The sequence below is a fragment of the Sesamum indicum genome, linkage group LG6, assembly GCF_026168435.1.
Source record: "Sesamum indicum cultivar Baizhima isolate 11 linkage group LG6, ASM2616843v1, whole genome shotgun sequence".
NCBI lineage: Eukaryota > Viridiplantae > Streptophyta > Magnoliopsida > Lamiales > Pedaliaceae > Sesamum > Sesamum indicum.
Window position 1 is genome coordinate 23273465 of NC_142662.1, and position 19192 is coordinate 23292656.

Genomic DNA, 19192 nt, shown 5'->3' on the forward strand with positions numbered 1-19192 from the left:
TTTGTTAGTCGAATGCAAACCTCAAGAATGCTAGATGTAATTTTTCAAACCATGAAAAGGTTACGTGTAATTACACCAAATCTTAGGGGAGGAAAGAGTACTGATCCCAATAAAATATTTACAATGGATTTTGGGACGAAAATTATATGGAGATATATTGGAGTGGACTTCAGTAATCCGTATATAACTTTGGCATGAAATCGAGTAAATTACATTTTTTATCCCTTAAGTGGACCTATTTCTAATTTTAGTCCCACACAATTTGAGGACCAAAGAGGGGCTTCCGTCCAAAACTTAACGCCAACTTGAAGTTTTGGACGGAATCCCCTCTTTTGTCCTCAATTTGAAAAAAAAAAAAAAAAAACCACATATGGGACTAAATGTGCGAATTAACCTGAATTGGAACTAAAATTGAAAAGTAGTTCTATTTGAGACTAGTTTTCAAAAATATATATCTATATATATATTTATTACTTTTTACAGAATCTAAAATTAGCCACATGGTGGCTTTCAGCTACAAGTGCAGCGACTGATTTTTCCATAATTTTAAGCGACGGTAATTTTAGTTATAGTAATAGGGTCTTGGGGCAGATCTCGAGTTTTAGTGTTTTGGATCCAAACCCAAATTGAATTTGGTTCTTTTAATCTTTTATATGTATTTATGTAAAATATATATACACCATATATTAAAATATGTGTATACATTTATTTATACTTATATGTAATAAACAAAATTAATATAATATTTACAAATAAAAATAATAATTAGGAGTGTTCAAAATTTGGTAAATAGATCGAATCGAGTTTTGGTTTGGTTCTGTTTAGCATTAGGTCATTTTTTTAAAAAATCGGTAACTTGGATCGATTTTGGTTTTATGGATATACCAAATCGATTGAATTATCAAATTTTAAATATATATTTGCTTGATGTTTCTAATTAGTAATTTTATAAATATATAAACTATATTATAAGTAATATATACTATTATAATTTTAGTAATTATATATAAAAATAAATATATTATTATATTATAAATACACATATCACTAGATTTTTTTTTTTTTAAATTCGGTTAGTTCAGTTCAAAATTAAATCGAACTAAAAAAAATTCGATTATATTGAACTAAACCATCAATTCTGTACGTCATTTCAGCATATCAAATTTTTAATTAACCAAATTATCTATTCGATTTGATTCAGTTGATCGAATTGCACATTCCTAATTTAATAATATAAGTAATCTATAAATATTTTAATGTATACATATATATAAGTAACACATGTTTGAAAAAAATTAATATTCTTAAAGCTTAAAACATGTACTTATAAACTTATAACAATTTATTTTTAAATAATATCATTGTCTTATATTTATAAGATTGTGATAGTATTACTTCTAAAAAATTTTTTTTTTTAATTTGAAAAATATTAAATCGAGGGTCCATGGGGTCTAGTCCGTTGAATTTCGAGTTTGGCTGGGTCGGATCTCGAGCCCAATAAATTTTTAATGGGTCGGATCTAAGATTTTGTACTTTGTCAAATATGAGGCTTTTTTGTTGATTTTTTTTACTAAAAAAACCACATATTGTGCGTATATAGAAATATCACATATGCACTGCATGTGATTTTTTTTTTTCCAAAAAACTTAATTGATGAATAGTTATAAATGACAAAGTGTAAAATTTTGTAAAATTGATGTGGCAAATTGAAAAAAAAAATTAAATGCCAAAAATATAAAAACAGTTATAATTCAGATAATAAAATATAATTAACCCTTATTTTAATGATTACGGTTGATGTACCATTATCGATACGAAAACTTCGCTCGGAAAGTATATATTTAATTTTTTTTTATTTTATACAAGTTTTTTTTTAAGTTGATTATTTTATTATATTTTTGTAGTTTAATTATTATTAACTTATTTTAATATTATAAAATAAAAAATTATATAAATATAGTACTTAGAAAAAAAAAAGTAACTTTGCTAATAAAGAAGACAATTGATTAAAATGACAAAAAATACCAATTAGGGTAAGCCGAATATCCCAAACCAACAAAGAAGATTCCCAATATGAAGAAATTAATGTATGAAACGCTATAGATCGAGAGGGTCGAGTCCCGTTAATATGCATATAGTAGTTTATTTTAATAATATAATTATTTAATTTATTATAATATTAGTTATATATATTTAAAATTAATAATAGATATATATTTATTATTGATGATTGAAATTTATTATATAGTTATAATTAATTAATTAATAAAAAAAGCGAGAGAAAGATCCCACTTGTTTTTATAATTAGATCCCATTTCATATGATAAAGGATTTGCATATTAATGGATCAAACACGTGACTGAAAAAATATAGTGCTAATATCTTTGACCAGTCCACCATCATATTATTATATATATAGTTTCTAGCTATCAAATCGAGCTTAAATTAAATATGTAATAAATAAAATCTACATAATAGGAAAATTAATGATACTAAATTAATTAATCATATATACACATATAAAATATATTTTTAGTCTCATTAGATAGAAGATTCAACATTTTTAGTTTTTTGTTTTAGATAATTTTTAAATTAGTTTCAAATTAAAAAAACTCGACACATTTAGTTATCTACTTTATGAAACTTTTAGAATGATCCCAAAATTAAAAAAATCCAACACATATAGTTTTCAATTTTTTCGGATTTATGGGACTAAATGTGTCGAGTTTTCTCAATTTTTGAATTATCTTGAAAAGTGCATAAAAAGACGTGCAAATCTTTTCCCACCTATTAATCCTATCTATTTCCATGTATAGGGATGGCAATCAGACCTAATTTTTTGGGGCCCCGCCCCATTTGGTACTCATATTATCAGGTCTGAGCAGATCCGAGTCCTAAAATATTGGACCCAGGCCGGGTTTGGGGCGGGATATGAATTTTATACAGGACCCATCCCGATCAATTTATTTATTTATTTATATGTAATACATTATTAATAAAAAAATATGATATTATAGGTAAATTTTAAATAATTTTTTACATATATCCAACTCTCTTTATAAAATACCAAAAGAAAATAATTGAATGCATTATTTGTATTATATAATTTATTTTAAATTAAAAAAGCTATATTAAACTATCTATATTTACAATGGTATTTAGTATTACTTATACAAAAAATTAATTGAATATGTTATAGGTATTACATAATTCATTTTAGATAAAAAAAAACTATGTTAAATTATTAAATTTAAATTTATATTACTTAATTTAAAAAATAAAAATTTTAAATTGGGTGAGACGGAGCGGGACAATCAGGGATGGGGTGGCGGAATCGGTCCATGTTTCAAGGAGGTGGGACAGATCTCGCGTCCGGACAAACCCACCCCAAAATCATTTCGTTGCTATATAATATTTCATACTTATGGTAAATATTTGACAAAATTGAATAAGTATGTAACTGAATTTGAATAATAAAAACATTTAAATATTTGAAAATATTCATTATATTTAATGTATTTCAAATAATATATAATTTTGTGATTATAAACTTTGTTAATATAAATTCTATTAAAGGTTATTTGTCAAAACTATTACATGGAACCTAAGTTACATAAAACTATATTAGTCCATCATCTAATTCAGTCAGATATACATTTAATTTGTCGGGAAAAAAATTGTCAAGCCTGATGAGGATCAAATTGTTAAAAGATAGAAAAGCCCTTCGATAAGGTATAATGATCATTTTCACTAAGATCCGCGCAGTAGATCACGGGTTGATTCGGAGTTTAAGGATAGCTGGGCACCACATGATTGAAGCTAGGGGCCCCAGATTAAGGCACGTGGACTGATCTACAGTGTCAAATAAGACCCTATAAATACTTCAGATCTGATTCACTTGAGGTAATTAACACTTATTGCATTGACTCTTTAACTTCAAATCGCATATTTCTATCTCGATCACTAATTAACTTGGGCGTCAGAGGGTTTTTATCGGGACGGATCTGACTAGCCTGGCATACCTGTTTCATACCTCAGGACCCATCACAAATCTGGAGAGATTACGTGGCCAAGGTCAAGCTCATTGATCGAGGCCATAACCAAAAATGTAGTTTGAAGGAATAAATTGAATTTTCATATATGGGGTTATTTTTAATTATAACAGCGTTAGCATCTTTAATTTGGTTCGGAAAATGTCAAGTAGTGCGTAAATATTACACAAGATCATACGACCGCAAGGGTGTCAGTATAATTATCCCAAATATAAGGAGTGATTTGCATTATCTATAACTTCAAAAACTGTGATCTAGAAGATGTTAGTATAATTATATGTATATATTGTAATACATATATATATATATATAGAGAGAGAGAGAGAGAGAGTGGGCAGTGGGAACAGGTGAGCGCCTACAATATTTGTAACAATGAAGTAGTCAACACACTATTAGTGAGAATAGGACGTGGGTGGAATACAATATTTTTATTACACACAGCAAAAATTCCATCCTCAATCATCATCACTGCACCAAACCCTTATAAATCCGATCCACCGGCCACACGTAATTAAGGAAAAAAGGGAGACACGGCCACTGAAGTCTTTCTGTCTAGCTAATATATATCTTGACCAACTCATGCTCATCATCAATTAGCTAGCGTCGTTCAATTCCACCACCAGGTAATATATATATATATATATATATATATATACACCTTCCACTGTGTGTCTCTGTGTGTGTGGACTTCAAGCAGGTAATTAGATCATATATAGATCTGGGTGTGATGTGTTTGTGTGAATTATACTGAGTTGTGGGATATATATATATATATATCAATCGGAGAATTTAATGTTGTCTTGATTAATTTGGTCTTAATTGAGGTGCGACAGGAACTGGACATATATATGGAGATGAAAGAAGAGAACTTTGGTGAGATCTTTGGTGTTAATAAGGCTGATGATGATGAGATCTTTACCTCTCACCATAATTTCTCTATTAATACTACCAACCAGCAGCTGCAGTACTCGGAATACCCTCCTGCCTGCTGGAATAATTCTTGCACTATGCAACAAACGATGACGACGACCAACGTCGCATCCTCTTCTGCTTCTACTTCTGCTTCGGCCTGTCAGCTAATTTATGTCGAAAGCAAGAACGTCCCAGTACCCGTCCTGCACGAAGAATCATTAGTATCATCAGTAGATAGAGCTGCCTCCACCTTTCATGATCAGTTTGTTATTAGTCCTAGTTATGGATTAAGTGCTAATAATTTATCATCCAACACAATCCTGAATTTTTCATCACCGGCAGTACTGGTTAAAGATGATTCTATTATCCATAACATTAAAAACCCGCAGTATGAGTATGATTTAGGAACAAATGGGAAACATAGTTGGAATAGGGTTAATAGCGGCAGCGTGGGGGGCCGGAGCAGGTTGCAGGCTCGGGAGCATCTCGTGGCCGAGAGGAAACGCCGGGAGAAGCTTGGCCAACTCTTCATCAATCTTTCCAAGCTTGTGCCAGGTATTAAGAAGGTAAGCTTTGTCTAGCTACGTCTTCAACTGCATGTAATATTTGAGAAAAAAAAGCTGTAAGAAAAGTAGGGTTATAGCTTGCTGGTGACAAACATATATATATGTCTCGTATTGCAATTATTATAGTAATCTCTGATAAGTTCTAGCTCGGACCCAATTTGGTCCATGATTCACAGTATTGGCCGATACATAATCAGACTTGCCAATGTTTTGATACAAGAAAATTATCTGAATTCGATATATTATCATTAATAATAGCTGATATTATTGTCTGAACTCGATATTGTCAGAGTAAATATGACACAATTGGTTGATATGTGTAAGTAAATAAAATAGAGTTTTTTTTTCATGCATGTGAAGTCTTTGGCTTGTGTATATATAGTATATATGTGTGTAAGAAAAAACTTGAACTTGAATAGTGCATGGGTATGATGATAACTAGCTTTATTGTGTCCCATTATGGGATAGGTATGTTTCAGGAATTCAATAACATGGTTCAGGAATGAAAAAGTTGGAAGAGGAGTTGGGCAAAACATGGAGCATGCATTTGCTTATAATGTATCCTATGAATAATCTTGCTTAAATATTATATAAACAATTGTTTAATAGTATTTTCATTACAAGAAAATAGTTTGATAGCAAACGAAAAAAAAAATTAGCATTAACAAGTAAAGTTTTCGTTGCTAATCATATTATAATACAAGAATTTACTTGCTAATATTTAGTAACGAAAATTTACTTGTTAATAAATTTAGCAATGAATTATTTACAATATATATTAAATAGTGTAGATTAACAATGAAAATTTTATGTGCGAATTACCTCGACGCTAATTCACTTAGCATCAAATATTTTCTTAGCTATTTTAGCTGTTTTCTTGTAGTATTTCTGACATGTCTATATATTTTTGTAGTAATTTATTAAATGCTTCTATGATTAATTTTATCGATACTTAATATGATAAAAGTTTTGGTTTACAATACTATGCAGAAATTTGTGATCTACTTAGCCTTTTTTGAATTTTATTTATTTTCAAAAAATTTCTAAGTGTTGTATAATATATTTATTTTTCGTATCGTCAAAAAATATATATCCCGCATGCCACGACCAATGTGGAAGCATAGCTACAAATATTATTGACGATACAACGACTTTGAACCATGATTTGGTCAGATATGAAACAATCACATGATAACTAGTATATATATTACACTTGCTATATAATTGATTCGATTCAACAAATCTGGTCCGATTATGTAAGAATTTTTTGTAATCACAAAGTGTAATTCAAACCCAATTTTCCTGGATTTATGATTTTTTCTGATAGTTCATGAGTCGGGTGAAACGAAGATAAGAAGAATGATGCATGTATATCATGTCATGGACTGTTGTTGTAGTAAGAGTATATATATACATATATATAAATATATATATATATATATGCATGCTATTGTTTAGTAATGTCCAAGTAATAATTTTGAAATAGGTGGTTAGGGTTTTTCCTTGAAAAAGTATTGAGGACGAAGAAAGTAATTAAAAGGAAAATGGACACATATTTATATGATCAACCTCACAAATTATCATAACCCTCCTTATATATAGTAAATAATTAATAAAAACATGTATATATATATAGTAATTAATTAATTACAGGCATGTTATATTGGAATTTTTGAAAGTCTAGTTATCAAGATTTTATTCCTCCTAAGGGGATATTTATGATAAAGATTGGAATTATATATGTTCGACATATGTATGTATATATATATAAATTACACCAATTAATTATTTGTTAAAAATACATAGTTATAAATATATTGTTAATAATTGTTTGCAGTTGGACAAGGCTTCTATACTTGAAGATGCTATTGACTACATAAAAATCCTGGAAGAACGGATTCAATCCCTGGAGAAAGAAGAGGCGACAAAATGCTGGGAAGTAGATCGTCTCGACAGAGAGAGCTCTTACATGGATGGAAGCACGAACGAGCTCTCGTCAGCAATCAAGGTCAAAATTATGAACAGGAGTGTGCTCATAAAAATGCTGTGCAAGAAACACAAGGGGTTCATGTCAAGAATTCACATGGAAATGGAGAAGATGAATTTATGTGAGGAAGACATAAGGGTGCTGCCATTTGGGAACAATGCACTAGACATCACCATTCTTGCCCAGGTACCTACTTATACTTCACTCATGCATCAAAACATACATGTATATGTACGTCTTTTTCAGGACTTTAGGTTAAGGTTATTTGCATTTTCTTGTTATGAATTGAAAGATAAAAACTACCCAAAATGAGAGAAAATTGCAATTATGGGTCCGAAATATCGGATGATTTACAATATTAATAATGTACTTTTTGAAATAATCAACACTAGTCCCACACTTAGGAAAAAATTGTAAAGTTAATCCCATCGTAAAAAATTGCGCAAAGACCACCTGCATTGCACTTGACCGTTAGTTTACCAGCTGAATGAGTTGCGACAACTTGCTTGGACGATTTTCAGGGCTAATATTATAAACTATCCTATATTTTGGAACTAATTATTGCAAACCACCCTATATTTTAAAATCAAAATTGTAATTTTCTCATAATTATATATATGTGTCGAAAGAAGGAAAATAAATTCTTGGGGTCGAAGAGTTGTACGTATGACTCGGTAGAAATGTTGACAAAATGCTATATATAACCCCAATTGTTATGCTGGTCGTTCTTTTTCTTAATTATAATAGAGATTTTCACTATTTTTCTGTCATTTAAAAAAAAATACGTCTTCTATTGATTAAGAAGCTTCAATCAAGTCAGTTAATCATGATTAAGGAGCTTTAACTTTATGATTTGACTCATTTCATCTTCCTCCTCCATGCATTCTTCTTCTGTTCTTGATAAGGATACTTAATTTATGTCTACTGCTTTCATTATTATACCCCGCTTTCCCCTATTCATATAATTATGAGAAATTTGCAATTTTGGTCCTAAGATATAGGGTGGTTTGCAATACTAATTCCCAAATAAGTAGGCTATCACAATTCATTCAGCCAATAAACTAACACCACATACAATGGCGTGCCTTTCCATCAATATTTTGACGGTAGGACTAATTTTGTAATATTTTTCAAAAGTGTGAAACTAATATTGACTATTTCAAAAAGTAAAAAACTAATCTTTCAAGTCATCCTATATTTTTGGAATTTACAATTTTCTCAAAATGAAATATGCTAGATATAATTGTGTCCAGTTAGCTGCATACCTTTAATGTCTGTGTTGGTTATATACTTCCAAGTAAAAAAACACCACCAAACGTAATTATCGAATGAGATGATCACAATAATATTAAGCTTATATAAAAGTATTTTTTGTCTTGTAACTTGAGCAATTTAATGTTTTTATCTTTTAACTTTTTAGGATAGTCTTTTGGTCTTGTATCTTTCTAACTTTCGCAATTTCCGTCATTTTTTTGCCTAAATTCACCTTTCTCACCAATGGAGGTGAACTCCGGTAAAAAAAAAAATTTGATTGAAGTCGTAAAAATTAAAAAGATGTAAGATCAAAATACTCTCCCATAAAGTTAAAACATAAAAAAGCCAAATAACCTAATGACGGGATCAAAAATGTTTTAATCATAATATTATTAATTGAAGAGTACTAACCCTAGAAACTTTAAATGTGATGATAAAAAATAATGTGTTTTTACTTTGTTTTAAAAAGTGGAGAAACTCTAATTCAAATCGGGTCTAGCCAAATTATCTGAATTAATTGTGTGGATAAAGTGTAATATACTTTCGATGTACTTCTTGGTGCACGTACAGTTCAATGAGAGTCGCAAATCACATGACAAATGTATCATACTTGCTGATTTTTTTATAGTGAGTTAGCATTAATCCCAATAGCAATCAAATTTCTGACATTATCATTTTCAGTGTTTTGGTTTATATACATAATTTATGTTAATTTCACTTAGGTCTATACTATTTATACGTGCAGATGCAAAGTGAATGCTCATGTAATACAGTGGACATTGTTGAGCAGCTGGAGAGGGCATTCTTGAATCGACCTCATCATGACATGCAAGATAATTAGCTTATATATATATATATATATATATATATATATGTGTGTGTGTGTGTGTGTGTCATATGAGTCCCACAGGCACAGAGCTCTTTGTAAATTGATATTGCTGCTGTGTTCATCAACCCTTAATTATTAGTACATGTAATTGTAAGGTAAAATTATATTTTTAGTCCTATAAATACGGGTTCAACATTTTTAGTCCTATCTCTCATTTGATAGGATTCGACATATTTAGTCTTTCGCTTTACAGGATTTTCAAAATAATTCATAAATTGAAAAAATTCAACACATTTAATTCTATGCTTTATGGGATTAATGGGATCATTTTGAAAATTTCGTAAAGTATAGGACTAAATGTATCGAGTTTTACCAATTTTAGAATCATTTTAAAAATCTCTTAAAATAGAGGACTAAAAGTGTTGAATTCATATCCTATGGGACTAAAAGTATAATTTTACCTAATTGTAGTAGACGTTTCCACAAGATCAATTAGGATATCTGTCCTTGATGTTTTCAACTATATATATAACTAGAGATGCACTTAATCATATATATATATATATATATATATATATATATATTATATATAGTACCTGGTTGTTGGATTTCAAGAGGTGATATCTTGAATTGTGTTGTTTGTTTTTTAGAAAAGTTTAATTTTAGTCCTCTAATTGAAGGGTTGACAATTTTAATCCTATTTAAATTAAATTTTGTAATTTGATTTTATAAGTGAAGGGATTTGTAATTTGGTCATGTAATTTTAAAAATTATGATAATTTTAATCTTTTTTCGGCTAATATGGCCTGAAAATTCTATATCATCGAGCATGCTAATACCTAAATTGAACTTCCAATGAATTTTTATGATTTGGCAATCCATTGTGTTTTTTTTTCCCTTCATTTTTTAGGAAATGACAAAAAAAAATTACTACTTGATAATATGGCAAGTTTTTCCCAGATGTAATTTTCTTTTTGCCAAGTCATTTCCTAAAAAATAAAATTTGGATGTCATATTATCAAATTCATCGAAAGCCCCTTTAGGTGTTGATATAACTGATGGCGCAGAATTTTTTCAATCAAATTGGTTGGAAAGATTAAAATTGTCATAATTTTCAAAGTTATAAGACCAAATTACGAATTGTAATTCATGAAAGATTTTTTTTTCACCTATTTTTATTATTAAATAAATTATATATTTGTCGATGAATGGATGTTATTCTATTCATGCCATTGTTTATAATAATTATTTATGTACCCTAAATTTACTCTTACCTCCAAATACGTTTTGTCGGATTTTATCCATATTATATCCAAAAAAATCGACTAGATTATACATCTTATGAGTTCTGCGTCATAATAGATTCTAAAAAAGAATATTTTTCAAAATTTAAATTTAACTCAAAACTCAAACAAAATTTTCTACATTCTTTTATCGGCTAATTCCCTGCTGGTCTACAAGGTTGTGTTCATGTTTGATTGGGACACAGATGATTTGACGTATAACAACATCTCAAAATATTTAGAGATATATAACCACCATCAACGAATAGCCCTCCTATAAACATGGGTCTAGTGGGTAAAGGGAGCTAGGTAACTTGATATTTCAACTTTACTTTGAATCCGACGTACGAATTTCAACTCATCAACACTCGTTTCTCTGCAATGTCAATCATTACACGCATATTCCATACAATTTCTATACATTCGGCCGTCAAAAATATTATAATTTACGTCCCACAGTTTACCCTCTTTTCGATTTTGATCACATTGTTTTAGCACATCAAATTTAGTCGTCTCATAAATCACAAAAATTTATAATTTAACCCCACCATAAATTTATTAAATATTTAACGAAGCATGTGTAAATCACGTATTCCTTATATTAATTATTCTCATTTTTTTACTAAAATATAATACCTCAAAAGTAGGACAATAATAAAGAATCATCCACTAGCTCTATACGACCTTTTGCATCTGCTCCAAGCGCGTTTTTTTAAAATGGAGAAAGGCCTAATGGATCCTTCTTGGCGTTTTATATATCAAGGTCTGACCACTCACATCCAAGCAGCTGGGTGGAGAAATTCAATATCAAAAGTTCAGGCTGGACGAATCCAATTATATATCTTGTGAATCTATATAATCATGGATAAAATACATCAAAATTACACTTTTTTAATATATAAAAATAATAATTACATGATTACATCAATATCTTAATAAATTAAGTAACACATTGGTTCGATATACAAGGGATTTTTGGTCCCCATAAGTTATGCTCGTTTCACTTTTGATCTCATTCATTACGGAATTAGCATTTTTAGTCCTGTAATTAACTTACAAAAACAACACTTTTGATATTCATCCACTTTTTTGTCTATAATTTAATGATGTAGCGCACGTGTCTAGTATGTCATCATTAAGTATTTTTTGTTGGAGAGAAAATAGATTTTTTTTCCAACTTGGAAAATATATAATTACATTTGAGTTGGAAAAATAATTTTGAAGGAAATTAGTGCAAAAAATATAGTTATCTCTCTTCTCTCACAAAAATTAAATCCTATCATTCCCATATTTTTATAAGCTGAAGTCAAGTAGAAGCAATACAAAGAATCATGTCTTTCACAAGTGAATTAAGTAGGTCAAATGAAGCACTCATATGCTACTATTAAAAAGAAATAGTGAATTTTTCCTCTATCCTAAAGTACTTAATAGCAATGTGCTAGTGTGACCTACATCATTAAATTATAAATGGCAAAATATATGATGACCAAAAGTGCTAATTTTGTAAGTTATGGGACTGAAAATGCTAATCCCATAATGAATTACACCAAAAGTGACATGGGCCTAACTTATGGGACTAAAAATGCTATTTTCCCTGATATACTTCAATATAACTAATTAAGAACAATGAGTTAAATTAGGAAAAATTGCATTTTTTGTCTCATATATTAGGATTTTTTTAGATTTAGTCTTATTTATTATGATTTTTTTATATTGCATCCCATAAGTTGTAAAATTTTTCAATTTTAGTCCCAAGTGCATTTTTCGTTAATAAAGTTATGAAGCCCTTAGCATTTTCGTATATTTTGAGTTAATTATTGGATGAAAAATACACGTGAAGACAAACATTGAAAAAAATTTCAACTTATGGAATGCAACGTAAAAAGATCATAACAAATGGGACTAAATAAAAAAAAAAAAAAAAACCTTAAATATGATGATTTTCCCAATAAATTACAATAATGAGTTCCATAAAATGAGACAAGTACCCCTACTTTGAATTTTATTTTACAATTAAAGGCAATATTTTAAAAAGAGTAGCACAGTTGGTCCAATTCGTTCCAAGAAATACCCGCGGGTTGTCACATTCTAACACGTCCCTTTTTCCGTCAAAATTGGCATTTTTTGCTAGAACTTGAATCAAATGTGCTGCTTTTAATAATTATTATCCCTAATTATAAAATTAAAATCAAAATGAATAAAAAATTACCACAACTACACAATTATAGGACCAAATATATATTTTTTCCTATACTTATATCGGCACTTCAGTTCTTGTACGTCTCATTCAGGAGACATTTTTTTTTAATTTTCCAGACACTTTAAATAATATATGAATTAGCAGTTCATCTGTTTCATCAGAATATATAAAATAGAATATAAGTTGGTCTACGTTGTATAAGTATAATGTAATTAAAGTAATACAACTATATTTAAATATTAGTCGATTAATTACAATTGATCAGATCCACATTGCATCATCAGGGCATCGTAAAACCAACCTCTTAACAATAAATTAGAAAATAAAATCAGAAAGATGCATAATAAATAAGATCATGCCCCTAATTTCCGTCGACGTGGGTCAATCTCTCCCCTTTTCTTTTTTCAATTTTATTTTATTAGTCGTTTTTATTATATTATTGGGAAAAAAAAAAAGAAACCAAAAAAAACACCTATAATGGATCCACTGTGACTTCATAAAAAAATTTGCGATAAAAGGCAAAAAGACGCATCGCGAGAGCTACGGGCGAACGATAATTAGTGCTCCATCTATGATTTCTATAGATTATGAATATTCAAGATTAACCTTATTTTTAGATTAAAAAAAATATGTGACTTGTTTAAGATAAGAACATATATACTCCTAGACACATACATATAGGTAATAAGTTGGGATTTTGCATTTTGTCAAAATACTTCCAAGTATTGGTAAAATAGTTCATGCAAAGAAAACTTTGTGACGGACACATGATTGTCGCTACCTGCACGAAAGTTGTGACGGATTTAATTGCGACAGCCAACCCCAGCGAGCACAATTTATTAAAAAATCCATTGCAGAGTGACGATGAATGTTTGCCAGAAGTGTTTGTCATGAATTTCATTGGTTAATTTGACTGGAATTTGGCTGAAATAAGGTGATTTGTCGCAAATGATATTCCAAATTTGCGAAAAAAAAAAATTATTGCAAATCCGCACCAATCCTTGCTACAAAAACTTTTTATCACAATTTTACGACAAATTTGAACCATATATATTTTTGTAAATTAACACCATAGCTGTAAAGTTGTCGTAAAATGGCAACAACATTTCCAACATACATGTCATGTGTTGCAGGTATTCATTATTAAGTTGATTTCAATTATCGCCACCAAACTTATACAACAACCTTTGCGACAATATTGACTTTGTCGCAGAAATTAGGAGACTCGCGGTCATTTCCAATAGAAATGATGGTCGATGCAAAGACTATCCAAGTGAACTGAGTACAATTTTTATTTGATATATACTACACTGCACATTACATGTTCGTAGCAAAAATTGTTCTAAGTTTTGGCCTCTAACGGCTATTTTCCTTCGGTCGTTGCTAATTTGTAGCTAGCAGTCGTCGTCATAAATGTAACGCTTATATTTTTAAACGTCATAGGCCCATAACAAAGTACATCGCTAATGTGATGCGGACAGATACATATATTTATTCATCGCGAAATCCGTTGCAAGCAACTTGCTATATATAGGCAACACTCATTTTTGGATGAATCTAATTATATGGAGTTAAAGTTGTGTGAGTCTAGTTTCAAGTCCATTGAAAATTTTTGCAGAGTGTTCTGACTGTTTTACAGAGAACTCCAAAAAATTAGTATCGTGGGAATTAGCAAGTAAAATTTAATTGAGTTACGGAATTATGGAATTAATTAGGTTGTAAAAAATAACACTGTTTCACAACCTGATTAATTCCATCTTAATTGACTTACCCTGAGCTCCCATATATATGAATCAAATTCTCCCTCCCAAGACTAAGAATCTTGGTCTAATTAGAGGTTGAAAAGAATTATAGTAAAACAAGCGCGGCGCGCCACACATATATATGAACAAATTTATTATTATTTGAATGATGAGAAGTGTGTATACACATATACCAATAATAGACCGACGCAGATGGCAAAAAGTTATAATGATAATTACAGAAGATGTGTCCAGGGACTAACAAAAGTTACTATTGCATGTGAGGTGGATTCAAGAAAGCCATGTCCAGTTGATCAACAATGTCCTTTACTGTAACACATAATTCGCTTTGCATCTGCATACGTAGACCAAAGTGAAACATAAAATAGACAATATTCATGTATATAAAAGCAATCCAGATCTGTAATCGAACACATACCTGGGCGAGAATGGTGATGTCTAGTGCATCCCTCCCAAATGGCATCACCCTTACGTCTACCGCACATAGATTCATCTTCTCCATTTCCATGTGAATTCTTGACATGAATCCCTTTTGTTTCTTGCACAATATATTTATGAGCACATTGTTGTCTGAAATTCTGACCTTGATTGGTGAAGCAGCTGAGAGCTCGTTCGTGCTGTCATCAATAATGTTGGAGCTCTCTTTAGAGGTAGAATTATCGATATCCTCTGACCGTTTCTCCACCTGTTCTACCTCAAGAACTCGAATCTGTTCTTCGAGGATTTTTATGTAGTCAATAGCATCTTCAAGTATAGAAGCCTTGTCCAACTGTAAACAATTAACATTTAACTCCAAACTATAATTCATTCCTTTTCAGTCTGATTCGATATACGATCATATAAATCAACAAATACGTTCAAACGGGACCAAAAAACAATACTACCTTCTTAATACCCGGCACAAGCTTGGAAAGAGCGACGAAAAGTTGCCCTATCTTCTCCCGGCGTTTCCTCTCAGCCGCGAGATGCTCCCGGGCCTGCAATGGATTCCGGACCGGCACGCCGCTGCGCTGATCCCTCTTCGGGCTAATTCTCCAGAGTGCTAAATCGTCGTATTGGTTGACGTTATCGACAGAATCATCCTTGATCAGTAGTGGAGATGAAAAACTCAGGATAGTGGATGACAAATTTGCAGTCCCATTAGGACTAAACTCAAAATTAGGTGTTTTAAAATCTGATTCTTGCATCAGCAGGACAGATGATGTCGGGTTCTTGTTTTCGAAATAAATTGCCTGTCGGGGAAAAGCAGAAGAGTACGAGGACGAAGACGAAGCCGAAGAAGAAGAAGAAGGGTCTGTTGTGATCATTGTTTGTCGAGAAACCATGAGCTGATCCATACAGTAAGGCCGAGAGCGAGAGGTGTAAATCTCATGAGGAATATCAGCAGCCTCAACACCAAACATGTCATCACAATTTCCTTCCATCTCAGGCAACAATCTCTTCCCTGCACGCATTCAACACAGATGTTTTGAAGTTCAAACAAACACACACACTGACACACACACGTCTAATTCAATTTTCTATTTCGAATCCTATGATATATCTCTTATGCAAAGACTACTATGCTATTAATTTTATTTAAGGTTGAGATTTTAACAGGCAAACAAGTGCATATGGTAAATAAACTAAAATAAAAAATGATAGAATTTGAGACATAAAATTAATCCAATCGTCGTCCGATCTTGGAGTTTAAAAAAAAAGGCAAAATTGTACTTTTGTTCTGAACTATAGATCGTTAGCATTTTTTTGTCCTATAACTTATACTATTTACACATTTAATTTTCTTTTTTTACCAATTTAGTTCTGAACATTTCACATTTGGTCCTGTTCTTTGGCAAATTTAAACTTGTGTTGATAATTTTAACGGTAACGATCTATAATTACAGAACAAAAACTAAGATGACCAAAACTATCAATACCCAACTAAAATTTTCCAAAAAAATGACCAAATATGAATATCCAGGATTAAATTCATAAAAAAAGTTAACTAAATATTTAAATAGTAAAAATTATAGAATTAAAAGTGCCAACCACCTACAGTTATAGAAACAAAAATATAATGTTGCTCAAAATAAATTACCTGAAAAGTCCTGTTTGCCAGTAAAGGAAGAAAAACTTCAAAAAAAAAAAAAAAAATCCCTCTTTGATATGAGTAGAAATTACTTAGTACCAACAGAGAACAGCATGTAAGGAAAATGATGAAGATTGATTTATATATAAAGTATTATTGATAATAGCCTCATGACAACTTAGGATGAATTAATATTTGATTATTGTCCTCATCTAACGGTGGGAATTAATTAAGGTGAATTAACTATCTTATATTTGAAATTAAATAGCAGATATGAAAAGCACTATCCTCCCACATTCTATTTTTTTAATTATTTATAATTAAAGATGTAGGCGCTCCGCTGTTCCCACTTCCCATGTGTTTACTTTTATATTAAGAAATTAAAATATTATTAATCAATAAATTATCGTTTCAACGTTAAACGAACTGAATTCCAAGACAGGTTCTTGTCTATTTACAGACATTTAAAAAGATAAACTCGTACTGTTTTAGAGACGTTTAACTCTTTTGTCCTCGGCCCATCGAATAGGTCTAGTCTAATCTTAATGTGTAATGATACCAGTTGTAATGAGAATAATAAATAAGTGTTGATATATTTATTATATGATTACTTGTATTTATTTATTTTTATTTAAGTGCAGGTTATTTAAATAATGAATATGGATAATTTGTTTAGGGCAAAATATTTTTTTTAGTCCCATAAAATAACTACAGAATTTTTTTTGTACCACAACTATAATAGGTGACGCTTTTAATCCCATAAAACTCAAAATCACGTCTTTTTAGTTCTGAAAATTATGATTTTGGGCCTTTTAGTCCCAAAATTATAATGTCTTTTTAAACTCAAAACCACAACGCACGTGACTTGTTGAAACTAAAAATACGTAATTGTGAGTTTTATGGGACTAAAAGCCATACTTACCATAATTGTGGTATCGGAACAAATTCTATTTTTTTTCTTATTTTATGAGATTAAAAAAATATTTTGCGCTTTATTTAGTACGTGATTAATTTGAATTTGAATCATAGAATTTATAATATAGTAGTGGTGAAATTAAGGTATGAGAAGAGGGTGAGGGCGGAGCACGTGTATGGTTTGAATGGCTTATTAAAATTCATTTAATTTTTTTAAAGATGTTGTCCTAAGAAGTGGGATGGGAGCTCTATCTCTTCTCTCTCTGGTTTCGGACATGCCTGCCTGTGGTTTCAGACATTAGTTTCTTCCGGAGTGAGAATCTTCCTTATTCGGTTGGAAGATTCGGCACATAATTTGATTAGTGGGATAATTGCGTTGTAAAAAAATTAGTAAAAAATTCATCAAATTTTGCTGATATTAATAAAAAAAGTTAGAAAAAAATTATATTTACTCGACTAACTTATTACTGATTTATAGTAGGTCAAACAAATCTTTTTGTAACCAAATTACTCCTATATATTTTCACACGTTAATACATGTGATGAGGTATATTTTCACCGTTATAAAAATAGTTTCGTCTAAAAATAATTTGTAAGTTGTAAAGTAGAGTAAAGCAGCCACGTGACTTGTAAGTTGTTTTTTGCGTCAATTTCTTGAAGGAGATGATCGGAGAACTAAAAGTGAGAGTTCTAATTAAATTAATTATGTGACTATCTCCGTGCAACCCATAAGTAATATGATTGAAAATATATTGCGTCTAAATTATGGAACGAAAAATGCAATTTCTCGTCATATATGCTAATTAACTTAAGAAAGAATTAAGGGGTCTTTGTTGCACCAATCAACTTGTAGTAGTACTATTAATTAGAATAATAATTCTTTAAATTTAAGATGTAAGCAGATATTATTATATTTTTTCGAGAAAAAATTAATCTCAAATTAATAATTATGTATCTAATTGTAATTAGTTGGCAAGGAATAATTAAGAACGTCATAAAGGGATGACGTGCTACCCAAACATCATATTGTATAATTACCATATATGGAAACAAGCATATGAATTAAATCAGCAAATTTCTCATTATAGAAACATATAAAAAAAATTATTACAAAAAATCATATAATATTACGTATGAGAACGACAAATTTATCAATAAATATATATAGTATTGATTTTTTGAATTTAAATTGAATAATATAATAAAATGATATCTTATTTTTTAAAAAAATACGATCTCGTGTGGGGCATATATATATACAATCAAGTGTGCATGTCTGTATATATTTTAATAAGTGCACTAACTTATCCAATACAAGAAAATGATAATGAAACAGAAAAGTATTCCGACTTCTCGTACG

The 19192-nt window shown here is 30.1% G+C and overlaps 2 protein-coding genes across 2 annotated transcripts; one reads left to right on the forward strand and one right to left on the reverse strand.

Annotated features, from left to right (window-relative positions):
• The first annotated feature begins 4549 nt into the window (after window positions 1-4549).
• Window positions 4550-10186, forward strand: LOC105163959 (uncharacterized). Its single transcript, XM_011082496.3, has 4 exons — window positions 4550-4675; window positions 4886-5530; window positions 7368-7703; window positions 9517-10186. The coding sequence occupies exons 2-4, from the start codon at window positions 4901-4903 to the stop codon at window positions 9610-9612; spliced, it is 1062 nt and encodes a 353-aa protein (XP_011080798.1). The 5' UTR covers window positions 4550-4675; window positions 4886-4900; the 3' UTR covers window positions 9613-10186.
• Window positions 10187-15000: 4814 nt separating this feature from the next.
• Window positions 15001-16391, reverse strand: LOC105163719 (transcription factor bHLH19-like). Its single transcript, XM_011082164.3, has 3 exons — window positions 15731-16391; window positions 15265-15615; window positions 15001-15180 (listed from the first exon to the last, which is right to left on the reverse strand). The coding sequence occupies exons 1-3, from the start codon at window positions 16298-16300 to the stop codon at window positions 15097-15099; spliced, it is 1005 nt and encodes a 334-aa protein (XP_011080466.2). The 5' UTR covers window positions 16301-16391; the 3' UTR covers window positions 15001-15096.
• Window positions 16392-19192: the final 2801 nt, after the last annotated feature.